At 36.7% G+C, this 21,006-nt stretch overlaps 1 protein-coding gene across 1 annotated transcript in view; it reads right to left on the minus strand.

The window, feature by feature from the left end:
* Positions 1-534: 534 nt before the first annotated feature.
* Positions 535-21,006, minus strand: part of LOC124091366 (protein adenylyltransferase SelO-like) — a 48,277-nt gene continuing 27,805 nt past the window's right edge. Inside the window, exons 17-20 of the mRNA XM_046442417.1 lie at positions 19,579-19,658; positions 18,056-18,099; positions 5,281-5,360; positions 535-1,479 (exon numbers count right to left, since the gene is read on the minus strand). Of these exons, the coding sequence (XP_046298373.1) occupies positions 1,357-1,479; positions 5,281-5,360; positions 18,056-18,099; positions 19,579-19,658 (327 nt within the window). The 3' untranslated portion in view covers positions 535-1,356. The remainder of the gene's footprint in view (positions 1,480-5,280; positions 5,361-18,055; positions 18,100-19,578; positions 19,659-21,006) is intronic.

Consider the following 21,006-nt stretch of genomic DNA (forward strand, 5'->3'; position numbering starts at 1 on the left):
GAAGAGAATTAGTTTTGTAGTCAAAATATTGACATAGAGTTGACCATGTATTTATGGTCAGAAGTCTTAGAAATCTGTGCTGCTTTTAGTTAGTGAATCCTGGGCAAAAGTTTGCTTTTGACAGACCCAGGCACCAGATCATGAACTCTGCAGTTTTCACTCAGTAGAACAGTCTTTGGTATCTGAGTAGAAGGTCTTCACAGACAGCTCCTATGCCTAAGTGTGATTATTTAGATTGGTCCTGGAAACAAAGCAGAATTTGTTCTTTTTTCATGAAGCTAAGTGAGGTCTTTGGATGAGGGCAAGTGCAAAAGCCAGGGCAGAGCTGGGGGATGTGGCAAAGAGTGCAAGGATTAAGACAATAATCCTATATCTTGGTTCATAAAAACTATACAATTTCTTATATAATGTCATCAGGACAAAGACCCATGTAATAGGTCAACTGCAACTAAAACTACAGCATTTGACAGTTTATAGGAAACATTTAACCTGCCATATGATAGAATCTGAAGTAAGATTTTGCCATAAATCCTCAAAGGGAGAACATTTAGATCTTTATTATGATTCACATATTTGATTTGATCACAGAAATAATGGCTGGTATGATATTAAGATGATTCAACTCAATAATTGGGCCTTAGAAACTTTTAAATTTCTTCATTTTTGTATTCATTCATATTAGTTATACATAATGTTAGGATTCATTTTGACATAATTATAAATGCATGGAATATAATTTGGTTCAATTAAGTCCCCAATACTTATCCTTCCCTTCCCTCTCCTCCCTCTCCCTGTTTCCTTTCCTCTCCTCTACTGATCTTTCTGCTATTTATATATATTTATATATATCTTGAACCCAGTGGCTATATAGGTGAGGGAAGATTGGCCATGCACTTATAATTAGTAAGATGGTTAAATATAAATTTGAGTCATAAAAATATTTTCTCTACTTCAGTAAATGTTTCCATAACAGAAAAAAATCATCTAGGAGTACAATTAAACTACATGCTTATCAATGTACCCCAAAATTCATAATATTTTGTAAGTACTAGATGAATACCTACAAATCATTTTGATTAAAATACTGTCAGAAGATTTCTTAGTCATTGAGGTTAACTCATTGTTTTGCTAAAAACATTTTGTTCTTCCATTAAGTTATTGATTAGAACAAAAATAATCACAGAGATGTTTCAAGAATAAGGTCCAATTTATTTGGCTAAAAATATTTTTGCATATAATCATTATTATTAAACATGGGGTTGTCATCAAAATGTAGATGATAATTAAGAATTTACAAAATAGATTATTCCATGTTAAGTTCAATAATAGAAGTATTTTTAATTGATTTTTCCCAAATTAAGATGAGCAACTGACTCTGAGATCTTTAGCCCAAGAAGGAGTGGGTAAGGCGTAGCCTGCTCTCTCAGCGGCAGAATACTTCTGGAAAGGACTCCGAAGTACTTGCTGGAGAAGACGGACCTAGTTAAACAATTCAAGTAGGTAAAACAGATTTTCTTACTCAGGACCCTTGTTAATTTTCTAAATTTTGAAAGTGGTAAGGTACATTTTAAATGTATTTGCAAATATTTATACATTTTATCTTTTATCAAAACCTCAACTATAATTGTTACTTAGAATGTCTATTATTCCACAGAAATTTTTTAAGTACTACTTTGACCAAAATGAGAGAGAAAAAAACATATATATACATATATATATGTAGTTTTCTTCCTCTATATATATATATATATATATATATATCCATGAAGACTATAAATATATCCCTGTAATTTCAAGATTCCTTCACAGCATTGAGGATTATAATTTTCTAAAATATTTTGAAAAATAAAAGGTTGTTAATGATTTGCAAGCTTTCCAAATCAAGGGCATGGATTCCAGCTCATATTGCTTCCTCATGTGGAATTTTGCCCTATGAAAATAAACGGAGGCATCTAAGACACATCTCTTTCAACAATAAGCCCAAAACCACAATGTATATTTTCAGTGATTTTGTGACTTCCTTAGGTATTATGAAGGAAATGCCTCATTCTGATAGAAAAAGGTGACTGAAGCTGAATGTGGTGGTGTGCAGTTGTAGTCCTAGCTATTAAGGAGGCTGAGACGGGAGGGTCACTTGAGCTCATAAGCTTGAGCCAGCCTGGAGACTGGTTTTCTTCTTCTTTCATCAAATAATTCTTGAGACTTGTCTCAAACTAAACAAATGAACTAACTAAAAAGGTGGATGATTATCTACACTAAGACATTAAAGCCAAAAGACCATATTAGTATATCACTAATGTTTGTTTGTTTGTTTGTTTGTTTTGAGATAGGGTCTTGCTATGTTGCCAGCCTAGCCTCAAAGCCCTGGGATCAAGCAACCATCCTGCCTCAGCTTTCTGGATGCTGGGACTACAGGCAGGTGCCACTATCCTAGTTTTTATTTTTTAATTAATTTTTTATTGTGCATTATAATTATACAAATAGTGGGACTGACTATGACATATTATTACACATATACAATATAATTTGGTCAGTTTCATTTCCCAATACCTCCCCTTTCCCTCTTCTCCTCTTTCCCCCTAGTTCCCTTCCTCTACTCTACTGTTCTCCCTTCTAATTTCATGAGTTCCTCCAACCTTTGTTTTCCTTTTTTCTCTCTAGCTTCCACATATGACAGAAAAGACTTAATGAGACTTTACTGATTTCACTTAACATAATATCTCAAGTTCCAACCATTTTCCTGCAAATGACATAATTTCCTTCTTCTTTATGACTGAATAAAACTCCATTACATACATATACCATATTTTCTTTATCCAGTATCTGTTGACAGGCTCTATAATCTGGCTATTGTGAATCGTGCTGCTATAAACACAGTTATGTGTACATCGCTATACTATGCTGACTTCAATTCTTTGGGATAAATAACGGGGAGTGGTATAGTTGGGTCACATGGTGATTCTGTTCCTAGTCTTTTGAGGAACCACCATACTGATTTCCATCGTGTTATACTAATTCACAATTCCACAACGGTGTATAAATGTTCCTTTTCCCCCACATCCTCACCAGCATTTATTACTATTTATATTCTTGATGATTTCCATTCTTACTGGAGATAAAATCTCAGTGTAGTTTTGATTTGCATTACCTTGATGCCTAAGAATGTCGAACATTTTTTCACTTATTTCTTGGCTATGTGTATTATTATTTAAATAGGAAGACTGCATCATGATAAACATAATGCTCTTAGAGCCCCTCCTGGAACTTTTCTCCAAGAATTTACTAGCCATGTCCTTTTATTGAAGTTAGCTGCATACCTATCAATCTTACCTACTAGTTTAAAAACATCCCAGCTAGATTTTTACACTTCTCTCCAGTGCCTTGCATTGAGTGGATTCTCAAGAAATATTTGATGAAAGAAGAAGAAAACCAGTTGCAGATATAAAGGGCTACATGTACAAAGGTTTAACAAAATCTTTTCCCTCTCTTGAGAGGGAAATGAGAATTTGACCTTTAGTTTAGTTTCTAGGTCTGTTCCCCTGATAACCTGATATATGGTATATGAATAGTATCACCATACAATATTGACTATGATTGACAATTGCTTAAGGACTGGTAGAACTGGAAATACCTGATATAGTGCTTTGGGCTTTCCTAAGTGTGGTACCTGTAGGTATAGTCTGTTGTGCGGACTTTGGAAACTGCCTATCAAGTTGTGATGAGAGACTGGTTTCTGTGCAGCATGAATCTTTTAAGCCAGGGATACCCCTGAATCTTCCCACTGGGCTCTTGTCTCCTTGCACCCAGGCTGCACAGTTGGGCCTTACTGCTGGTGTGTACTGCTGCAAAAACTCCTAAACACAAGGAACCTCATGTTGCCCTCTTGGAAGCTATGTACCTGTCCTATATCATTCTGTGCTGATGGCGGCCAAGTGTGGTCTATAATAGTCATATCATTCTGGGGATATAGCTCAATGGTGTGCTTGCCTAGCATGCACAAGGTCCTGAGTTCAATCCCCTACATCAGGAAAATAAACAAAAGTCATTGAACTTAAGAAATCCTATCTTTCCACTCCACCCAGTAAGCAATGTATTATTACTCAAATATAATTTGGAGGAAGAGAAAGAATATAAGCTAGGGAAAGAAGAGAAACAGGCCAACAAAACAACTTTAGTTTCCCCAGCTCAGATAAATTTATCAAGTGATAAATGCTGAGTTATTTCCTTCTCTTTGTTTTCCTTAGTGCCATAAAAAATTACATTTAAAAATATTCCATTTTCCAAAATGAAAACCTAAAATTGTCAGGCTAGTTAGACTACTGAAATAAAAAGTTAGTTCAAGTTCTGAATTAGAAATAGCAAAAATAGTTTCCTTTACATGCCAACTCTGATCAGTTGATAGTGACTACACAGCATGTTGTGAGTACATCTTAGGCTGTGATAAGTTTAGAGAGAAAGAGGGCCATGACCATCAATATTATTTGCTCCAGGATTAGGACCGGTCATTGACAACATGAATGCCAGGGCTATTTTTGGTCTAAAAGAATATACTATGTGTAATGTATCTTTAAACAATTAATTATGAAAGATTTGAAGTGGAGACGCTATACAGAATAATATAATAAGCACCTGTGTATCCTCTATTCAGTTTCATAAACCAAATACTTCCAATATGGTTGAAGCCATATTGCACGATACTAGTATGTTTTTGTATGTTTTTCTACTATATATAATGGTAACACAATGTAAAAATATTCTGCTTCCTGCTTGTTATGTTTCACATTATATGTGAGATTCATTCATGCTGATGTGCGTAGCTCTAATTGATTCATCTTCATTGTTGCTAAGATTAATTTAAAATGGACTCAGGTTGGCAGTGCCATGGTAGAAGCACAGGATAATTCTAACCTGATAGGACCTAATTATGTTAAATGTTAACTATGCCCTCTGAAATGACACACCCTCAACTACATTTCAGAGATTAAAACTCAAAAATGTCCAAACAAAAACAATAAACAGCAGAATCAGACCCTCAGAAGTTCAAATATTGTACATATGAATTTTTTAAATTAAAATGAATAATTAAAATATGAACACATTAAAGTAGAAAATAAGAGAAAATGATTCTCTGATAAGCAAGAAAAAACAGGCAGAGTGAAATGTGGGAAGCTGGTGTTGGTAATGGTATGGTTGAGAATGTTTATAAACACAATAAGTATATTTAAAATATAATCACATTTAAAATTAATAAAAATAAACCAGGGAAGTCAACCATCTTACCTCTGAAAAATCATTTCTTTCTGCTTTCTGTACTGCAGATTCAGCCATCCAGTTCTTCAGCACATACCTAGGGTTAACAGCTTAACCCAGAGGAGAAAGTAATCTTAGAACAATAAATTACTGAGTGAACAAAGGCCACGTTAAATCACCAGTGAAATTAGTTAATCTTTTAAAAGTTTGCTGGCTCAAAAGAGAAGTGTCAGTATCAGATAATATTGAATGTTTCTGAATAATGTTGAGTATTTATTATGATACATAAAAACACTTTAGTATCATGATCAACATCTGTTTTATTTAGTTTCATCATTAATTTGTTTTTCTCCACCACTGTAAGCTTATTAAGCATTCCATAAAGCTAAAGGAAAGTAGATAGTTCATTTGAATTAGGCCTAGCAGCCCACATGGAGAGTGAAATAATAAAACAGGAGTAGAGGAGCAGCGACCTGCTGAGAGGCAGAGCCGCCCCCTCCCCCTGCACTGGCAAGGTAGAGGGAACTGTGACCACGCAGAGCAGGCCCAGCGGCCTGCTGAGGGGCAGAGCCACCCCCCACCCCCCGCGCCTGCCAGGTGACCACCGACAGAAAAGGCCCAGTGGCCCGCGGTGGGACAGAGCTTCCAATCACTCCTGCAAGGTAGGCGGGCCTGCGACCCACCGGCAGAAGAGGAGCAGCGGCCTGCTGAGAGGCTGAGCCGCCCCCTCCCCCTGCGCCAGCAAAGTAGAGGGAACTGTGACCACGCACAGAGCAGGCCCAGCGGCCTGCTGAGGGGCAGAGCCGCCCCACACCCCCCGCGCCTGCCAGGTAGGTGGAACTGTGACCACAGACAGAAAAGGCCCAGTGGCCCGCGGCGGGACAGAGCTTCCAATCACTCCTGCAAGGTAGGCGGGCCTGCGACCCACCGGCAGAAGAGGACCAGCGGCCTGCTGAGAGGCAGAGCCGCCCCCTCCCCCCCGCGCCTGCAAGGTAGACCGAACTGTGACCACCATCAGAACAGGCCAGACCCGCAACCGAGAGACAGAACAGGCCCAGTGGCCTGAGGAAGGGTAGAGCCGCCCCCCACCCGCGCCTGCAAGGTAGGCGGACCTGCGACCCACTGGCAGTACAGCCCCAGAGGCCTGCAGAGGGGCAGTGCCGCTGCCTGCGCCTGCAAAGTAGACAGAACTGTGACCACCGACAGAACAAGCCTAGCGGCCCGCAGAGGGACAGAGCCGCCGCCCGCGCCTGCGAGGGAGACTTTGCAACTATACAAGACCAATATAAATATATAGGGGGAAAATTCAATAGCACAACAGTTTCACCAAGTAGAAAGGAACGCGAACAGTATGAAGAGACAAGGAAAGAAAGGACCACAAGCATTGCAGGTCAACTCAACGTTAGAAGAGGTAATAGCTGCAGCAGATGGAATGTCAGATAAAGAATTCAGGATATACATGCTTCAGATGATCTGGAGTCTCAAGGAAGACATCAGACAGCAAAATCAGACAATGAAAGATCACTTCAACAATGAATTACATAAACAAATCCAAGAAGCAAAAGATCAACTATACAGGGAAATAGAGGTTATAAAAAACAAACAAACAGAAATCCTAGAAATGCAGGAAGCAATAAGCCAACTTAAAAACTCAATTGAGAATACTACCAGCAGAGTAGAACACTTAGAAGACAGAACATCAGACAATGAAGATAAAGTATTTCAACTTGAAAAGAACATGGACAGCTCAGCAAGACTGTTAAGAAACCATGAGCAGAACATCCAAGAAATATGGGATAACATCAAGAGACCAAATTTAAGAGTCATTGGGATACAGGAAGGGACAGAGTTTCAAACCAAAGGAATGAGCAATCTATTCAATGAAATAATATGAGAAAACTTCCCAGACTTGAAGAATGAGACAGAACCCCAAATCCTAGAAGCCTACAGGACGCCGAATGTGCAAAATCATAAGAGACCCACACCTAGACACATTATAATGAAGATGCCCAACATACAGAATAAGGAGAGAATTTTAAAAGCTACAAGAGAAAGGAAGCAGATCACATTTAGGGGTAAGCCAATCAGGATAACAGCTGATCTTTCAACACAGACTCTGAAAGCTAGAAGATCCTGGAATAACATATTTCAAACACTGAAAGAAAATGGGTTCCAACCAAGAATTGTGTTTCCAGCGAAATTAAGCTTCAGGATAGGATGGAAGATGAAATTAAAACCTTCCACGATAAACAAAAGTTAAAAGAATTTGCAGCTAGAAAACCATCTCTTCAAAACATCCTTGGCAAAACATTACAGGAAGAGGAAATGGAAAATAACAATGAAAACCAACAGTGGGAGGTAGGACAGTAAAGGGGGGAAAAATAATCAAAGAGGAAAACAAACCATGTTTAGTAACATAAATAAACAAATATGGCTGGAAGAACAACCCATATCTCAATAATAACCCTAAATGTTAATGGCTTAAACTCACCAATCAAGAGACACAGGCTAGTAGAATGGATCACAAAACAAGACCCAACAATATGCTGCCTACAGGAGACGCATTTGATAGGAAAAGACATACATAGGCTGAAGGTGAAAGGTTGGGAAAAATCATATCACTCATATGGACTTTGGAAACAAGCAGGAGTATCCATACTCATATCAAATAAAATAGATTTCAAGCCAAAGTTAATCAAAAGGGATAAAGAGGGACACTACATACTGCTCAAGGGAACCATACACCAACAAGACATAACAATCATAAATATATATGCCCCAAACAATGGTGCAGCTATGTTCATCAAACAAACTCTTCTCAAGTTCAAGAGTCTAATAGACCACCATACAATAATCATGGGAGACTTCAACACACCTCTATCACCACTGGACAGATCTTCCAAACAAAAGTTGAATAAGGAAACTATAGAACTCAACAACACAATTAATAACCTAGACTTAACTGACATATATAGAATATACCACCCAACATCAAGCAGTTACACTTTTTTCTCAGCAGCACATGGATCCTTCTCAAAAATAGATCATATATTATGTCACAGGGAAACTCTTAGACAATATAAAGGAGTAGAGATAATACCATGCATCCTATCTGATCATAATGGAATGGAACTGAAAATCAACGATAAAAGAAGGAAGGGAAAAGAATACATCACTTGGAGAATGAACAATAGGTTACTGAATGATCAATGGGTTATAGAAGACATCAAGGAAGAAATTAAAAAATTCTTAGAGATTAATGAAAACACAGACACAACATATCGGAATCTATGGGACACATTGAAAGCAGTTCTAAGAGGAAAATTCATTGCTTGGAGTTCATTCCTTAAAAAAAGAAAAAACCAACAAATAAATGATCTCATACTTCATCTCAAAATCCTAGAAAAAGAAGAGCAAAACAACAGCAAAAGAAGTAGAAGGCAAGAAATAATTAAAATCAGAGCTGAAATTAATGAAATCGAAACAAAAGAAACAATTGAAAAAATTGACAAAACTAAAAGTTGGTTCTTTGAAAAAATAAACAAAATCGACAGACCCTTAGCCATGCTAGCTAAGAGAAGAAGAGAGAGAACTCAAATTACTAACATACGGGATGAAAGAGGCAATATCACAACAGACACTTCAGAAATACAGAAGATAATCAAAAATTATTTTGAATCCTTATACTCCAATAAATTAGAAGATAGTGAAGGCATAGATAAATTTCTTAAGTCATATGATCTGCCCAGATTGAGTCAGGAGGATATAGACAACCTAAACAGACCAATATCAATTGAGGAAATAGAAGAAACCATCAAAAGACTACCAACTAAGAAAAGCCCAGGACCGGATGGGTATACAGCAGAGTTTTACAAAACCTTTAAAGAGGAACTAATACCAATACTTTTCAAGCTACTTCGGGAAATAGAAAAAGAGGGAGAACTTCCAAATTCATTCTACGAGGCCAACATCACCCTGATACCTAAACCAGACAAAGACACTTCAAAGAAAGAAAACTACAGACCAATATCTCTAATGAACCTAGATGCAAAAATCCTCAATAAAATTCTGGCGAATCGGATACAAAAACATATCAAAAAAATTGTGCACCATGATCAAGTAGGATTCATCCCTGGGATACAAGGCTGGTTCAATATACGAAATCAATAAATGTTATTCACCACATCAATAGACTTAAAAATAAGAATCATATGATCATCTCGATAGATGCGGAAAAAGCATTTGACAAAGTACAGCATCCCTTTATGTTCAAAACTCTAGAAAAACTAGGGATAACAGGAACATACCTCAATATTGTAAAAGCAATCTATGCTAAGCCTCAGGCTAGCATCATTCTGAATGGAGAAAAATTGAAGGCATTCCCTCTAAAATCTGGAACAAGACAGGGATGCCCTCTCTCACCACTTCTGTTCAACATAGGTCTCGAAACACTGGCCAGAGCAATTAGACAGACGAAAGAAATTAAAGGCATCAAAATAGGAAAAGAAGAACTTAAATTATCACTATTTGCAGATGACATGATTCTATACCTAGCAGACCCAAAAGGGTCTACAAAGAAACTATTAGAGCTAATAAATGAATTCAGCAAAGTGGCAGGATATAAAATCAACACGCATAAATCAAAGGCATTCCTGTATATCAGCGACAAATCCTCTGAAATGGAAATGAGGACAACCACTCCATTCACAATATCTTCAAAAAAAATAAAATACTTGGGAATCAACCTAACAAAAGAGGTGAAAGACTTATACAATGAAAACTACAGAACCCTAAAGAGAGAAATAGAAGAAGATCTTAGAAGATGGAAAAATATACCCTGTTCATGGATAGGCAGAACTAACATCATCAAAATGGCGATATTACCAAAAGTTCTCTATAGGTTTAATGCAATGCCAATCAAAATCCCAACGGCATTTCTTGTAGAAATAGAGAAAGCAATCATGAAATTCATATGGAAAAACAAAAGACCCAGAATAGCAAAAACAATGCTAAGCAGGAAGTGTGAATCAGGCGGTATAGCGATACCAGACTTCAAACTATACTACAGAGCAATAGTAACAAAAACAGCATGGTACTGGTACCAAAACAGGCGGGTGGACCAATGGTACAGAATAGAGGACACAGAAACCAATCCACAAAACTACAACTACCTTATATTTGATAAAGGGGCTAAAAGCATGCAATGGAGGAAGGATAGCATCTTCAACAAATGGTGCTGGGAAAACTGGAAATCCATATGCAACAAAATGAAACTGAATCCCTTTCTCTCGCCACGCACAAAAGTTAATTCAAAATGGATCAAGGAGCTTGATATCAAATCAGAGACACGCCGTCTGATAGAAGAAAAAGTTGGCTACGATCTACATACTGTGGGGTCGGGCTCCAAATTCCTCAATAGGACACCCATAGCACAAAAGTTAATAACTAGAATCAACAAATGGGACTTACTCAAACTAAAAAGTTTTTTCTCAGCAAAAGATACAATAAGAGAGGTAAATAGAGAGCCTACATCCTGGGAACAAATCTTTACTCCTCACACTTCAGATAGAGCCCTAATATCCAGAATATACAAAGAACTCAAAAAATTAGACAATAAGAGAACAAACAACCCAATCAACAAATGGGCCAAGGACCTGAACAGACACTTCTCAGAGGAGGACATACAGTCAATCAACAAGTACATGAAAAAATGCTCAACATCTCTAGCTGTCAGAGAAATGCAAATCAAAACCACCCTAAGATACCATCTCACTCCAGTAAGATTGGCAGCCATTAGGAAGTCAAACAACAACAAGTGCTGGCGAGGATGTGGGGAAAAGGGTACACTTGTACATTGCTGGTGGGACTGCAGATATGTGCAGCCAATTTGGAAAGCAGTATGGAGATTTCTTGGAAAGCTGGGAATGGAGCCACCATTTGACCCAGCTATTCCCCTTCTTGGTCTATTCCCTAAAGACCTAAAAAGAGCATGCTACAGGGACACTGCTACATCGATGTTCATAGCAGCACAATTCACAATAGCTAGACTGTGGAACCAACCTAGATGCCCTTCAATGGATGAATGGATAAAAAAAATGTGGCATTTATACACAATGGAGTATTACTCTGCATTAAAAAATGACAAAATCATAGAATTTACAGGGAAATGGATGGCATTAGAGCAGATTATGCTAAGTGAAGCTAGCCAATCCCTAAAAAACAAATGCCAAATGTCTTCTTTGATATAAGGAGAGTAACTAAGAACAGAGTAGGGTCGAAGAGCATGAGAAGAAGATTAACATTAAATAGGGATGAGAGGTGGGAGGGAAAGGGAGAGAGAAGGGAAAATGCATGGAAATGGAAGGAGACCCTCAGAGTTATACAAAAGTACATACAAGAGGAAGTGAGGGGAAGGGGAAAAATAATATAAGGGGGACAAACGAATGTCAGTAGAGGGAGCAGAGAGAGAAGAGGGGAGGGGAGGGGAGGGGAGGGGGGATAGTAGAGGATAGGAAAGGCAGCAGAATACAACAGACACTAGTATGGCAATATGTAAATTAATGGATGTGTAACTGATGTGATTCTGCAATCTGTATATGGGGTAAAAATGGGAGCTCATAACCCACTTGAATCAAATTGTGAAATATGATATATCAAGAACTATGTAATGTTTTGAACAGCCAACAATAAAAAATTTAAAAAATAAATAAATAAATAAAAATGCTTTTCTTTAAACATCTTAAAAAAAAAAAGAAAGAAATAATAAAACAGTTTCTGCCTTTAGCATCTGCAGACAACAGAACTGCAGTCTGACTCAGTTGCACTGAGTCGATTCTGCCCAGGAGCAAACAGGAAAGGTCACGTGATAAAACCCTTTATATACCTGTATTTTTTTTTACAATAACATGCATTTTTTTATATTAAAAAAGTATTTCAGGGGCTGGGGTTGTGGCTCAGTGGTAGAGTGCTCACCTAGTACATGCAAGACCCTGGGTTTGATCTTCAGCACCCCATAAAAATAAATAAATAAAAACAAAGGTATTGTGTCCAACTACAACTAAAAAACAAATATTCTTTTAAAAAATATTTCAATAATGGTACATTTTGAAAAATTCTAGGAACCATGTCTTTATTTGAGATGAGCCTTTTCTAAAAAGATTTATCAACTGGGTGGAGAGGAAGCTTGCTCTTCCCATTGGTCTAACAGATAGTCTGAGAATTCTGAAGAGATCAGTTACATGATTCCCAGCTTCAGTTTCCAAGTTACTAGAATGAAGAGTAGATACCTATTCCATTTCAACTTAGGTTTAAAGATCTGTCATTACAATAGATAATCTAAAAATTAAGGATCCTTTGATCCAGTAATTCTACTTCTGTAGGAATACAGTCTAAGGAAACATATTTAAACATAAAAGGAATTATTTGTATTAAAGGAAAACTAAAAGCAACTTAAATATTTAATAATAGGGGAATAGGTTTAGTAAACATTACATATATTTTCAAAGAAATATTATGCAGTCATAAAACATATATAGTCTAGGGCTGGGAATATAACTCAGTGGTAGAGTGATTGCTTAGCATTTCCAAGGCCCTGGATTCAAGCTTGAGCACTATAAAAATGCAAAAAACCAAAGGCTGAATGTTCTCTCTGATATATGGATGTTAACTTATAATAAGAAGTGAGGGATAGGGAAGAATAGAAGTACTTTGGATTAGACAAAGGGGAATAAAGGGAAGGGAGGGAGATGGAAATAGAAAAGACAGTAGAATGAATCAGATATGAATTTCCTATGTGGATACATGTCTACAAAACCAATGTAAATCCACATCATGTACAACCAGAAGAATGGGAAGTTATACTCCACATATGTGTATGTAATATGTCAAAATACATTCTACTGTCATGTCTAACTAATAAGAACAAATAAAAATATTTAAAAATTAATTAAATAGCAAGAAAATATCCTTAATTTATTTTTAGTGAAATAAAAGATCTGAAATTATACCATAGGGGCCAGGAATATAGCTTAGGGGGAGAGCATATGCTTGGAATGTATAAGGCCCTGGTTCAATAGAAAGAAGGAAGAAAGGGAAGGAGAGGGGGGAGAGACAAAGAATATTACACAATAGTATGACACTACTATATTTTCTCCTAATCACAACACATAGAGCCAGGGGCAATGGCACACATCTGCAATCCCAACGGCTTAGGAGGCTGAGGCATGAAGATCACAAGTTCAAAGGCAGCCTCAGCAATTTAGGGAGGACCTAAGCAACTTTAGTAAGACCCTGTCTCAAAATCTCAAAATTTATTAAAATTTAATAAAGGGGCTGGGATGAACTCAGTGGTTAAGTGCCCCAGATTCAAACTCCAGTACCAAAAAAAAAGCAATAAAAAAAAGAAATTAGAGGCAAACGCATCAAAATGTAAGTAGTAATTGTATTTGGATGAAGGGAATATAGGGTTCTTTTAAATTCTTCTGCAAGATTTCATTTTCATACAGAATTCCTTTATAATAAAAACACATATACACAAATAGTGTATTTGCATTTTTTACACAAATGGGTAACTGAGATGTGAAAGGAATTGTGGATACATTCAGCTTAGGGTGAGAGTGAGAGTACAGTCATCCAGTTAAGAGTCACAAATTTGACAAAAGCTTTATAGGAACCTAGCAAGAAAGTACTATTAAAACACTCTAGGAATTGCAACTGCAAGCAGAAATACTCTGGATCAAATTTAAGATGTCAGATTTTTGATAGGGAGGTTTACCCAGTTAAATCTATGCAAACATTCCAAAATGTAAAAAATCTGAAATCTGAAAAAAGCATTTTGAATAAGGGATATTCCACCTATATAAGATTCTTTGAGTAGTTACTTGATTCTGTACAATCTTATCTGGTTTGGAACCTTCTGTTTGAAGTTATTTCTTTTGGCAATAAAATTTTAAGCAGTGATTAGTGAGAATTATATCCCAACAAAGTTCAACCAGAGTTCATATAATGAGATAAGCACTGATTCACTAGATCATAGGCTCTTTGAAGGCAGAAATCTAATTCATCTTGGAGACTTCAGCTTTAAATAATGTGACAAGTGCAAAAAGACACATAATTGGGCTTAGTAATGCTTGCTGGATAAATCCATTTGGTGCTGGACAAAAATTACAACCAAACAAATTTTCATGCAGATAATGCCAATGTAGGTATTTCATGGCTTTAAAAAATTGTTCTTGGGCTAGGGATGTGGCTCACGTGGTAGCACGCTCACCTGGCATGCACAGGGTGCTGGGTTTGATCCTCAGCACCACATAAAAAAATAAAATAAAGATGTTGTGTCCACCAAAAACTAAAAAATAAATATTAAAAAAAATTCTCTCTCTCTCTCTCAGTTGCTAAGGCTGGCTTTGAACTTGTGATCCTCCTGCCTCAGCCTCCCACGCCACTGGGATTTCAGGTGTGTGCCACTGTAGTACACCTCTCTCTCTCTCTCTCTCTCTCTCTCTCTCTCTCTCTCTCTCTCTCTCTCTAAAAAAATGTTCTTGGCAATATAAACCAAATCAAACAATGCCAGAGCTAGTTAGGGTAACATATTTTAAATAAATGGAAGTATTTCATTTGGGGATATCAACTACTTTCCTCTGAAAGTCTGACAATCTTAATTTTTTCCATTACAACTGTAGAATAGACTATTCATCATCAATCTTTACAGTCACAAAAGACTAAAACTATTCCTAATCAATCTTATAGTCCTATAAAATGAAACATCATCATAAGTATCACCTTTGAACAACAACAAAAAAACCCCAGTGGTTGTCCTGAGTGTCACAGGACCCTAAAAAAAAAAAAAAACAAAAAAAAAAAAAACAAACCTTTTTTTTAATGTTTTGAAATTATTTTAAGTGGCAACATATTTTCAGTCTTCTGGTTTCTAGAAAACACTGTACTCACCAGGTACAGTGGCACACACCTGAAATCCCAGTGGCGTGGGAGGCTGAGGCAGGAGGATCACAAGTTCAAAGCCAGCCTCAGCAACTGAGCAAGGCCCTAATCAACTTAGTGAGACCCTGTCTCCAAATAAAAAATTAAAAGGGCCAGGGTTGTGGCTCAGTCCTTAAGTGCCCCTAGGTTCAATCCCTGACACCAAAACAAATAAACAAACCAAGAAACACACTATGTTCATCCCAGGGTTGCCTACACTCCTGTGGCAAAGACAGTTACTGTGCTCTGTAATAATACAGTAGTTGAGTACTTACTATGTGGAACTAATTTAATTTCTGCAATAATCTAAATGCATTGTATAGATGAGGAAACAAAAGTTATGTCAGGTTAAGTGGAAAATGCTTAAAAACTAGATCATAATGACAGCACAACTTTTTTAACTTTGGGTAAAAATCATTATAACTTCAAATGGGCAAATTTTATGGTATTCAAGTTATAACTGAATAAAGGGGTTAAAAATTATATACCAGAATATATACAAAGGCTTTAAAATCAGCTTAGTACAGTGAGGCAGCCACATCAATGTTTATAGCAGCTCAATTCACAAGAGCTAAGCTATGGAACCAAGCTAGGTGCCCTTCAACAGATGAATGCATAAAGAAATTGCGGTATACATATACATAGTGTACTATTACTCAGCCATAAAGAAGAAGAATTTTATGATATTTGTCAGTAAATGGACAGATCTGTAAACTACTATACTAAGTGAATAATCCAGTCTAGAAAAGCCAAAGGTCAAATGTTTTCTCTGATATGTGTAAGCTAACCCACAGTAAGGGGTAGGGAGAAGAGAAGTTCAGTAGATTATACAATGGGGAATGGAGGGAAGGGAGGGGAATAGAAAAAGGAAAGAGTGGAATGAATCTAACATAATTTTCATGTGTACATATATGAGAACATCACAGTGAATCCCACCACCACGTACATCCATAAGAATGGAATCCTAACTAGAATAAGGTATACTCCATGCTTGTATAATCATATCAAAATGGATTCTACTGTCATGTATAACTAAAAAGAACCAATAAATAAGAAATAATTACACATAAGAGAGAAAAAGCAGTGAAGTGTCCAGTGACAGGCTGACACCATCTAGCGGGTCTGTCTCCAGAGCGCACAATACACTACTCCTCTGAGAACAGTAAACCCAGGCCAGGATGTACTTAGAAGTGAAAAGACTCCTGAAGGGAATTGAGGACTCAGATTTCACTGACCTGTACATTCCTTTTAGATGTTTATTTCTTCATGCCCATATTATTCTTTAATTCCATATCCCTAGTAGACATTGTTACATAAATTTGTGCAACCAATTTTTTAGATATTTCAATATATAGATCAGTTAAATATAATATATGGGAATGTACCTTAAAAATAAATGAACTGCTCATTATGCCTCTGTCTTTTGTGGAAATTGATTTTTCTCATTTTCTTGAGAGCATACTGTTTAACATTTATTATTTCTCCAAAATAACAGAAGCAAAACTGCAGCCTTGAGCTCACAAAATTTCTTTTCATTTTACCATCTCATCCACTCTGTTATAACCAAACAAATCTAAATATGACAGACTGCCAATTATTTTTCTTTCAATTTCTTCTTTCTCTTAACTGCTGAGATTATTGATATCCTGGGCTGGTCTATGAGTTCTGAATGATTGTCCAAATGGACCTAAGTGATATTATGGTTTATATATTAGGTGTTCCCCAAAAGTTCATATGTGAGATAATATAACAAAGTTTAGAGGTGAAATGACTGGGATGTAAGAGGTTTAACATAATCAGTGCAGCAATCTCCTGATAAGGAATAATTTGGTGGTAACTATAGGCAGGTAGGGTGTGACTGCAGGAGGTGGGTACCTGAGGGTGTGCCTTTGGGATTTATATTTTCTCCTTCTTGACCAGATCTCTTTTTCTCTGCTTCCTGTTATGTATCCCCAGCTGCTTTCCTCTGCCACACACTTGTGCCATGATGTTCTGCCTCACCTCAGGTCCCAAAGAATGAAGCTGGCGATTTATGGACTAAGACCTCTGAAACCATGAGTCCCCAAACAAACTTTTCTTCTTCTAATTATTCTTGTAAGGTCTTTTGGCCACAGCAACGAAAAAGCTGCCGAAAACAAGTGACTAGCAACGAAATCCAGATGACACACATTAGCTCCTGATACAAGTCTCAAGGCTAAGTCTTAGGTTCTTCTGTCATGACTTATTTCATCTTGTTAGATCCTGCACTGCAAAATGAACTAACTTTCATTTTTTTCCATCTCAAGCCAGGTATGAAGTTACATGGTAAACTGAAAATCAATACATAAAAGATATCTATTTTTAAAGCTATCATTTATTAGATGTGTGTTATGTCCAGGCACAAGATACTTTCTACATATTATTGCTCATCCTTATAAAATATCCTCCATTTTACTACAGTTAAGACCTTGAGAGTTAGAGAGTTAAATACCTTGCAGATCAGGTAGCTAAAAACTGGCAGAGATGAGATTCATCTGCCTTATTCCAACCCCATGTACTTTCCACCATATCCCAAACCACTTATCTGTGTATTATATTTTAAAACAACATTATTTAATATTAGTATGAAAACTTACTGATAACAGAGCTATCATACTCTTAAAGACATCTGCTAAAATTAGGAACACCCATATGTGACACTTAAATCCAATAAAATACTCACTTACAACTTATTCTAGTTAAAAACAACACAAAACTCAATCCCCTTAAGTGATTGTTTTCTGATTTTCTATAAATGTTGCTTTCATGTGATAATCCTTAAATCAAGAAAATCAAAAGGATTGCTTACTTATCATTCTTTTTCTTCTTTCAGAATCTGAGTCATTCATGTTACTAAAAATGAACAGAGGACAAATTAACCACTATCTCCCCAAATTATATTATTTTTATAAAAAGGAGGAAATAGGGGCTGGGGATACAGCTCAGTTGGTAGAGTGCTTGCCTCGCATGCACAAGGCCCTGGGTTCAACCCCCAGCTCCACCAAAAAAAAAAAAAAACAGGAGGAATTATTTGACAAGATAAATAGTGAGGCAAAAACATTCAAATTTTTGAATTGAATCAGTGTGTGAAAGGATGATAGGAAAGGAAGAAAAGACAACACAATATACAAACAATACAAATACATTTTGTGGACTAGGGATGTAAATCAGTGGTTGAGTGCTTGCCTTCATGTGTGAGGGTCTGAGTTTGATCCCCAGAACCACAAAAAAAGAAAAAAGGAAATAATATTAGAACCAAGTTTGAATAAACACTACAAAATACTACCTTTTTTACTTTTTTAGATAACACCAAAATATCCTCCATTTTACTACAGTTAAGACCTTGAAAGTTAGAGAGTTAAATACCTTGCAGATCAGGTAGCTAAAAACTTTTATTTTATACAATGAAAAACTTATGCTTTGCCAAGTGTGGTGGTACATGTCGGTAATCCCAGCAACTCAGCAGGCTGAGGCAAGAAGATCTCAAGTTTGATGCCAGCCTCGGTAATTTAGCAAGGCCCTGAGCAATTTAGCAAGACCCTCTCTCAAAATTAAAAATTAAAAAAGGAGCTGGGGATGTGGACTCAGTGGTTAAGTTCCCCTGGATTCAATCCCTGGTACCCCTACCACCCACCAACAAAACCATTTTGTCCAAAAAAAAAAACTACACTGATGCTTTTCCTTGTCTTGAACATAAGTTTTCTGAACATAATTTAACTTTTTCTTGATTACTGAGGGTTCCCTTTTGAGAGTTCCTTTTATAAATAGCTAGCAAGAGCCATTAAGTGGCAAAGGCCTAATCTGTCCTGAACATCCTGTGGTTTTCCTGGCTCTTCCTTCTCCCTTCACCTGCCAATACCTTCAGCTCCTTTACTCTGTCATGTTGGCTGCTTCTAATTCATTATGAGGCATGATGTGACAGTAAATAGACACTGGACAGAAGCCTACAGACCTTCCTCCATGGCTCAGGGTGTGAGCTGTGTAATCAGAGTTGAATGAATAGGTGAATGCTCTCTGCTCAGGTGAGGTGTTTCCCTAGGTGCTTCATCCAGGATAAAAAGAAACACTGAGGGCCGAGGCTGTGGCTCAGTGGTAGAGCGCTTGCCTAGCATGCGTGAGGCACTGGGTTCAATCCCTGGCACAATATAAAAAAATAAATAAATAAATAAATAAAACAAATAAAATAAAGGTACTGTGTCCATCTACAACTAAAAAAAAAAAAAAGAAAGAAAGTAACTCTGAAAAATGGAACTGAAGGGAGGAATCTGATAGGTTAACAATGATAAAATAATATATCACATACTTTTATTGGAAGTGATTAGATGACTTTACCTCTTCAGTCTCAAAATGTATTTGGACACCCAGGTAGGAAAGAGTTCATGCTTTGAAATTGTCTTCAGTGCCCAGAATTGCTAAAGGAAAATATGTCAATATATTGGTTATTATATTAATATTTGCTCAGTTTGTTTTAATTTCATGTTTATTTACATTGTCTATGTTCTTTAATAATAACTCACCCATACTTTTATAAAGAATGCCATTTCAAGTGGAAGTCTCACAAAAAAATTTTTTTTTCCTTATTTAAATTTAATTCTATGGGGCTGGGGTTATGTCTCAGCGGTAGAGCGCTTGCCTTGCATGTGCAAGGCCCTGGGTTCGATCCCCAGCACTGCATAAAAATAAGTAAATAAATAAAATAAAGTTATTATATACAACTACAAAAAAAATTTAAAAAATTTAACTCTAAAATTCTACCTCATAGAAATCCAGGTAATGGCATGATTTAAGAGAAATAAAAAATGGACAAAGTTCTTATAAATAGAGATAGACATTACATACTGAATACTTATATTATCAAGTATTTTTTTACATAGGGAAGTCTTTTATTATATGAAAACCTTAATCTGCAACTGCATTTTATTTAGTTATCCATTAATTCACTTAACAAATATTTATGAAATGATGGCTATGTGCTGGGAACTACAGTTACATGCAGGATACAAAAATTAGTAGGACACCATTTCTAACTTTAAGAAAGTAAGTATATAGTTGGGCATCATGGCACAACCCTATAATCCTAACAACTCAGGAGGCTGAGGCTGGAGGATTGCAAGTTCAAGTCAGCCTTGGCAACTTAAACTTGGAATGGAACCACCATTTGACCCAGCTATCCCATTCCTTGGTCTATACACAAAGGACTTAAAATCAGCATACTATAGTAATGCAGCCACATCGATATTCATAGCAGCTCAATTCACAACAGCTAAACTGTAAAGCAACCTAGATGCCCTTCAATAGGTGAATGGATAAAGAAACTGTGGTATATATACACAATGGAATATTACTCAGCACTGAAAGAGAATAATATTATGGCATTTGCTGGTAAATGAATGGAGTTGGAGAATATCTGCAAAGAGAAGTAAGCCAATCCCAAAAATCCAAAAGCCAAATGTTCTCTCTGATAAGTGGATGCTGATCCATAAGGGGGGGGGGGGCATGAGAAAAATGGAGGAATTTTGATGGGACAAAGGGGAGGGAGAGATGGGGAGGGGGAATGGGGGAAGGAAAGATGGTGAAACGAGATGGACATCATTACCCTAGGTACATGTATGACTGCACATATGGTGCAACACTACATCATGTACAACCAGGAAATGAAAAGTTGTGCTGCAATTATGAACAATGAATCAAAATACATTCTGCTGTCATATATACCTAATTAAAATCAATTAATTAATTAATAAAAAAGAATATCAGGGA

Source organism: Marmota monax, unplaced genomic scaffold (genome assembly GCF_021218885.2).
Source record: "Marmota monax isolate L192 unplaced genomic scaffold, Marmota_monax_Labrador192_F-V1.1 WCK01_AAM20220418_F8-fsc00072, whole genome shotgun sequence".
Classification (NCBI taxonomy): domain Eukaryota; kingdom Metazoa; phylum Chordata; class Mammalia; order Rodentia; family Sciuridae; genus Marmota; species Marmota monax.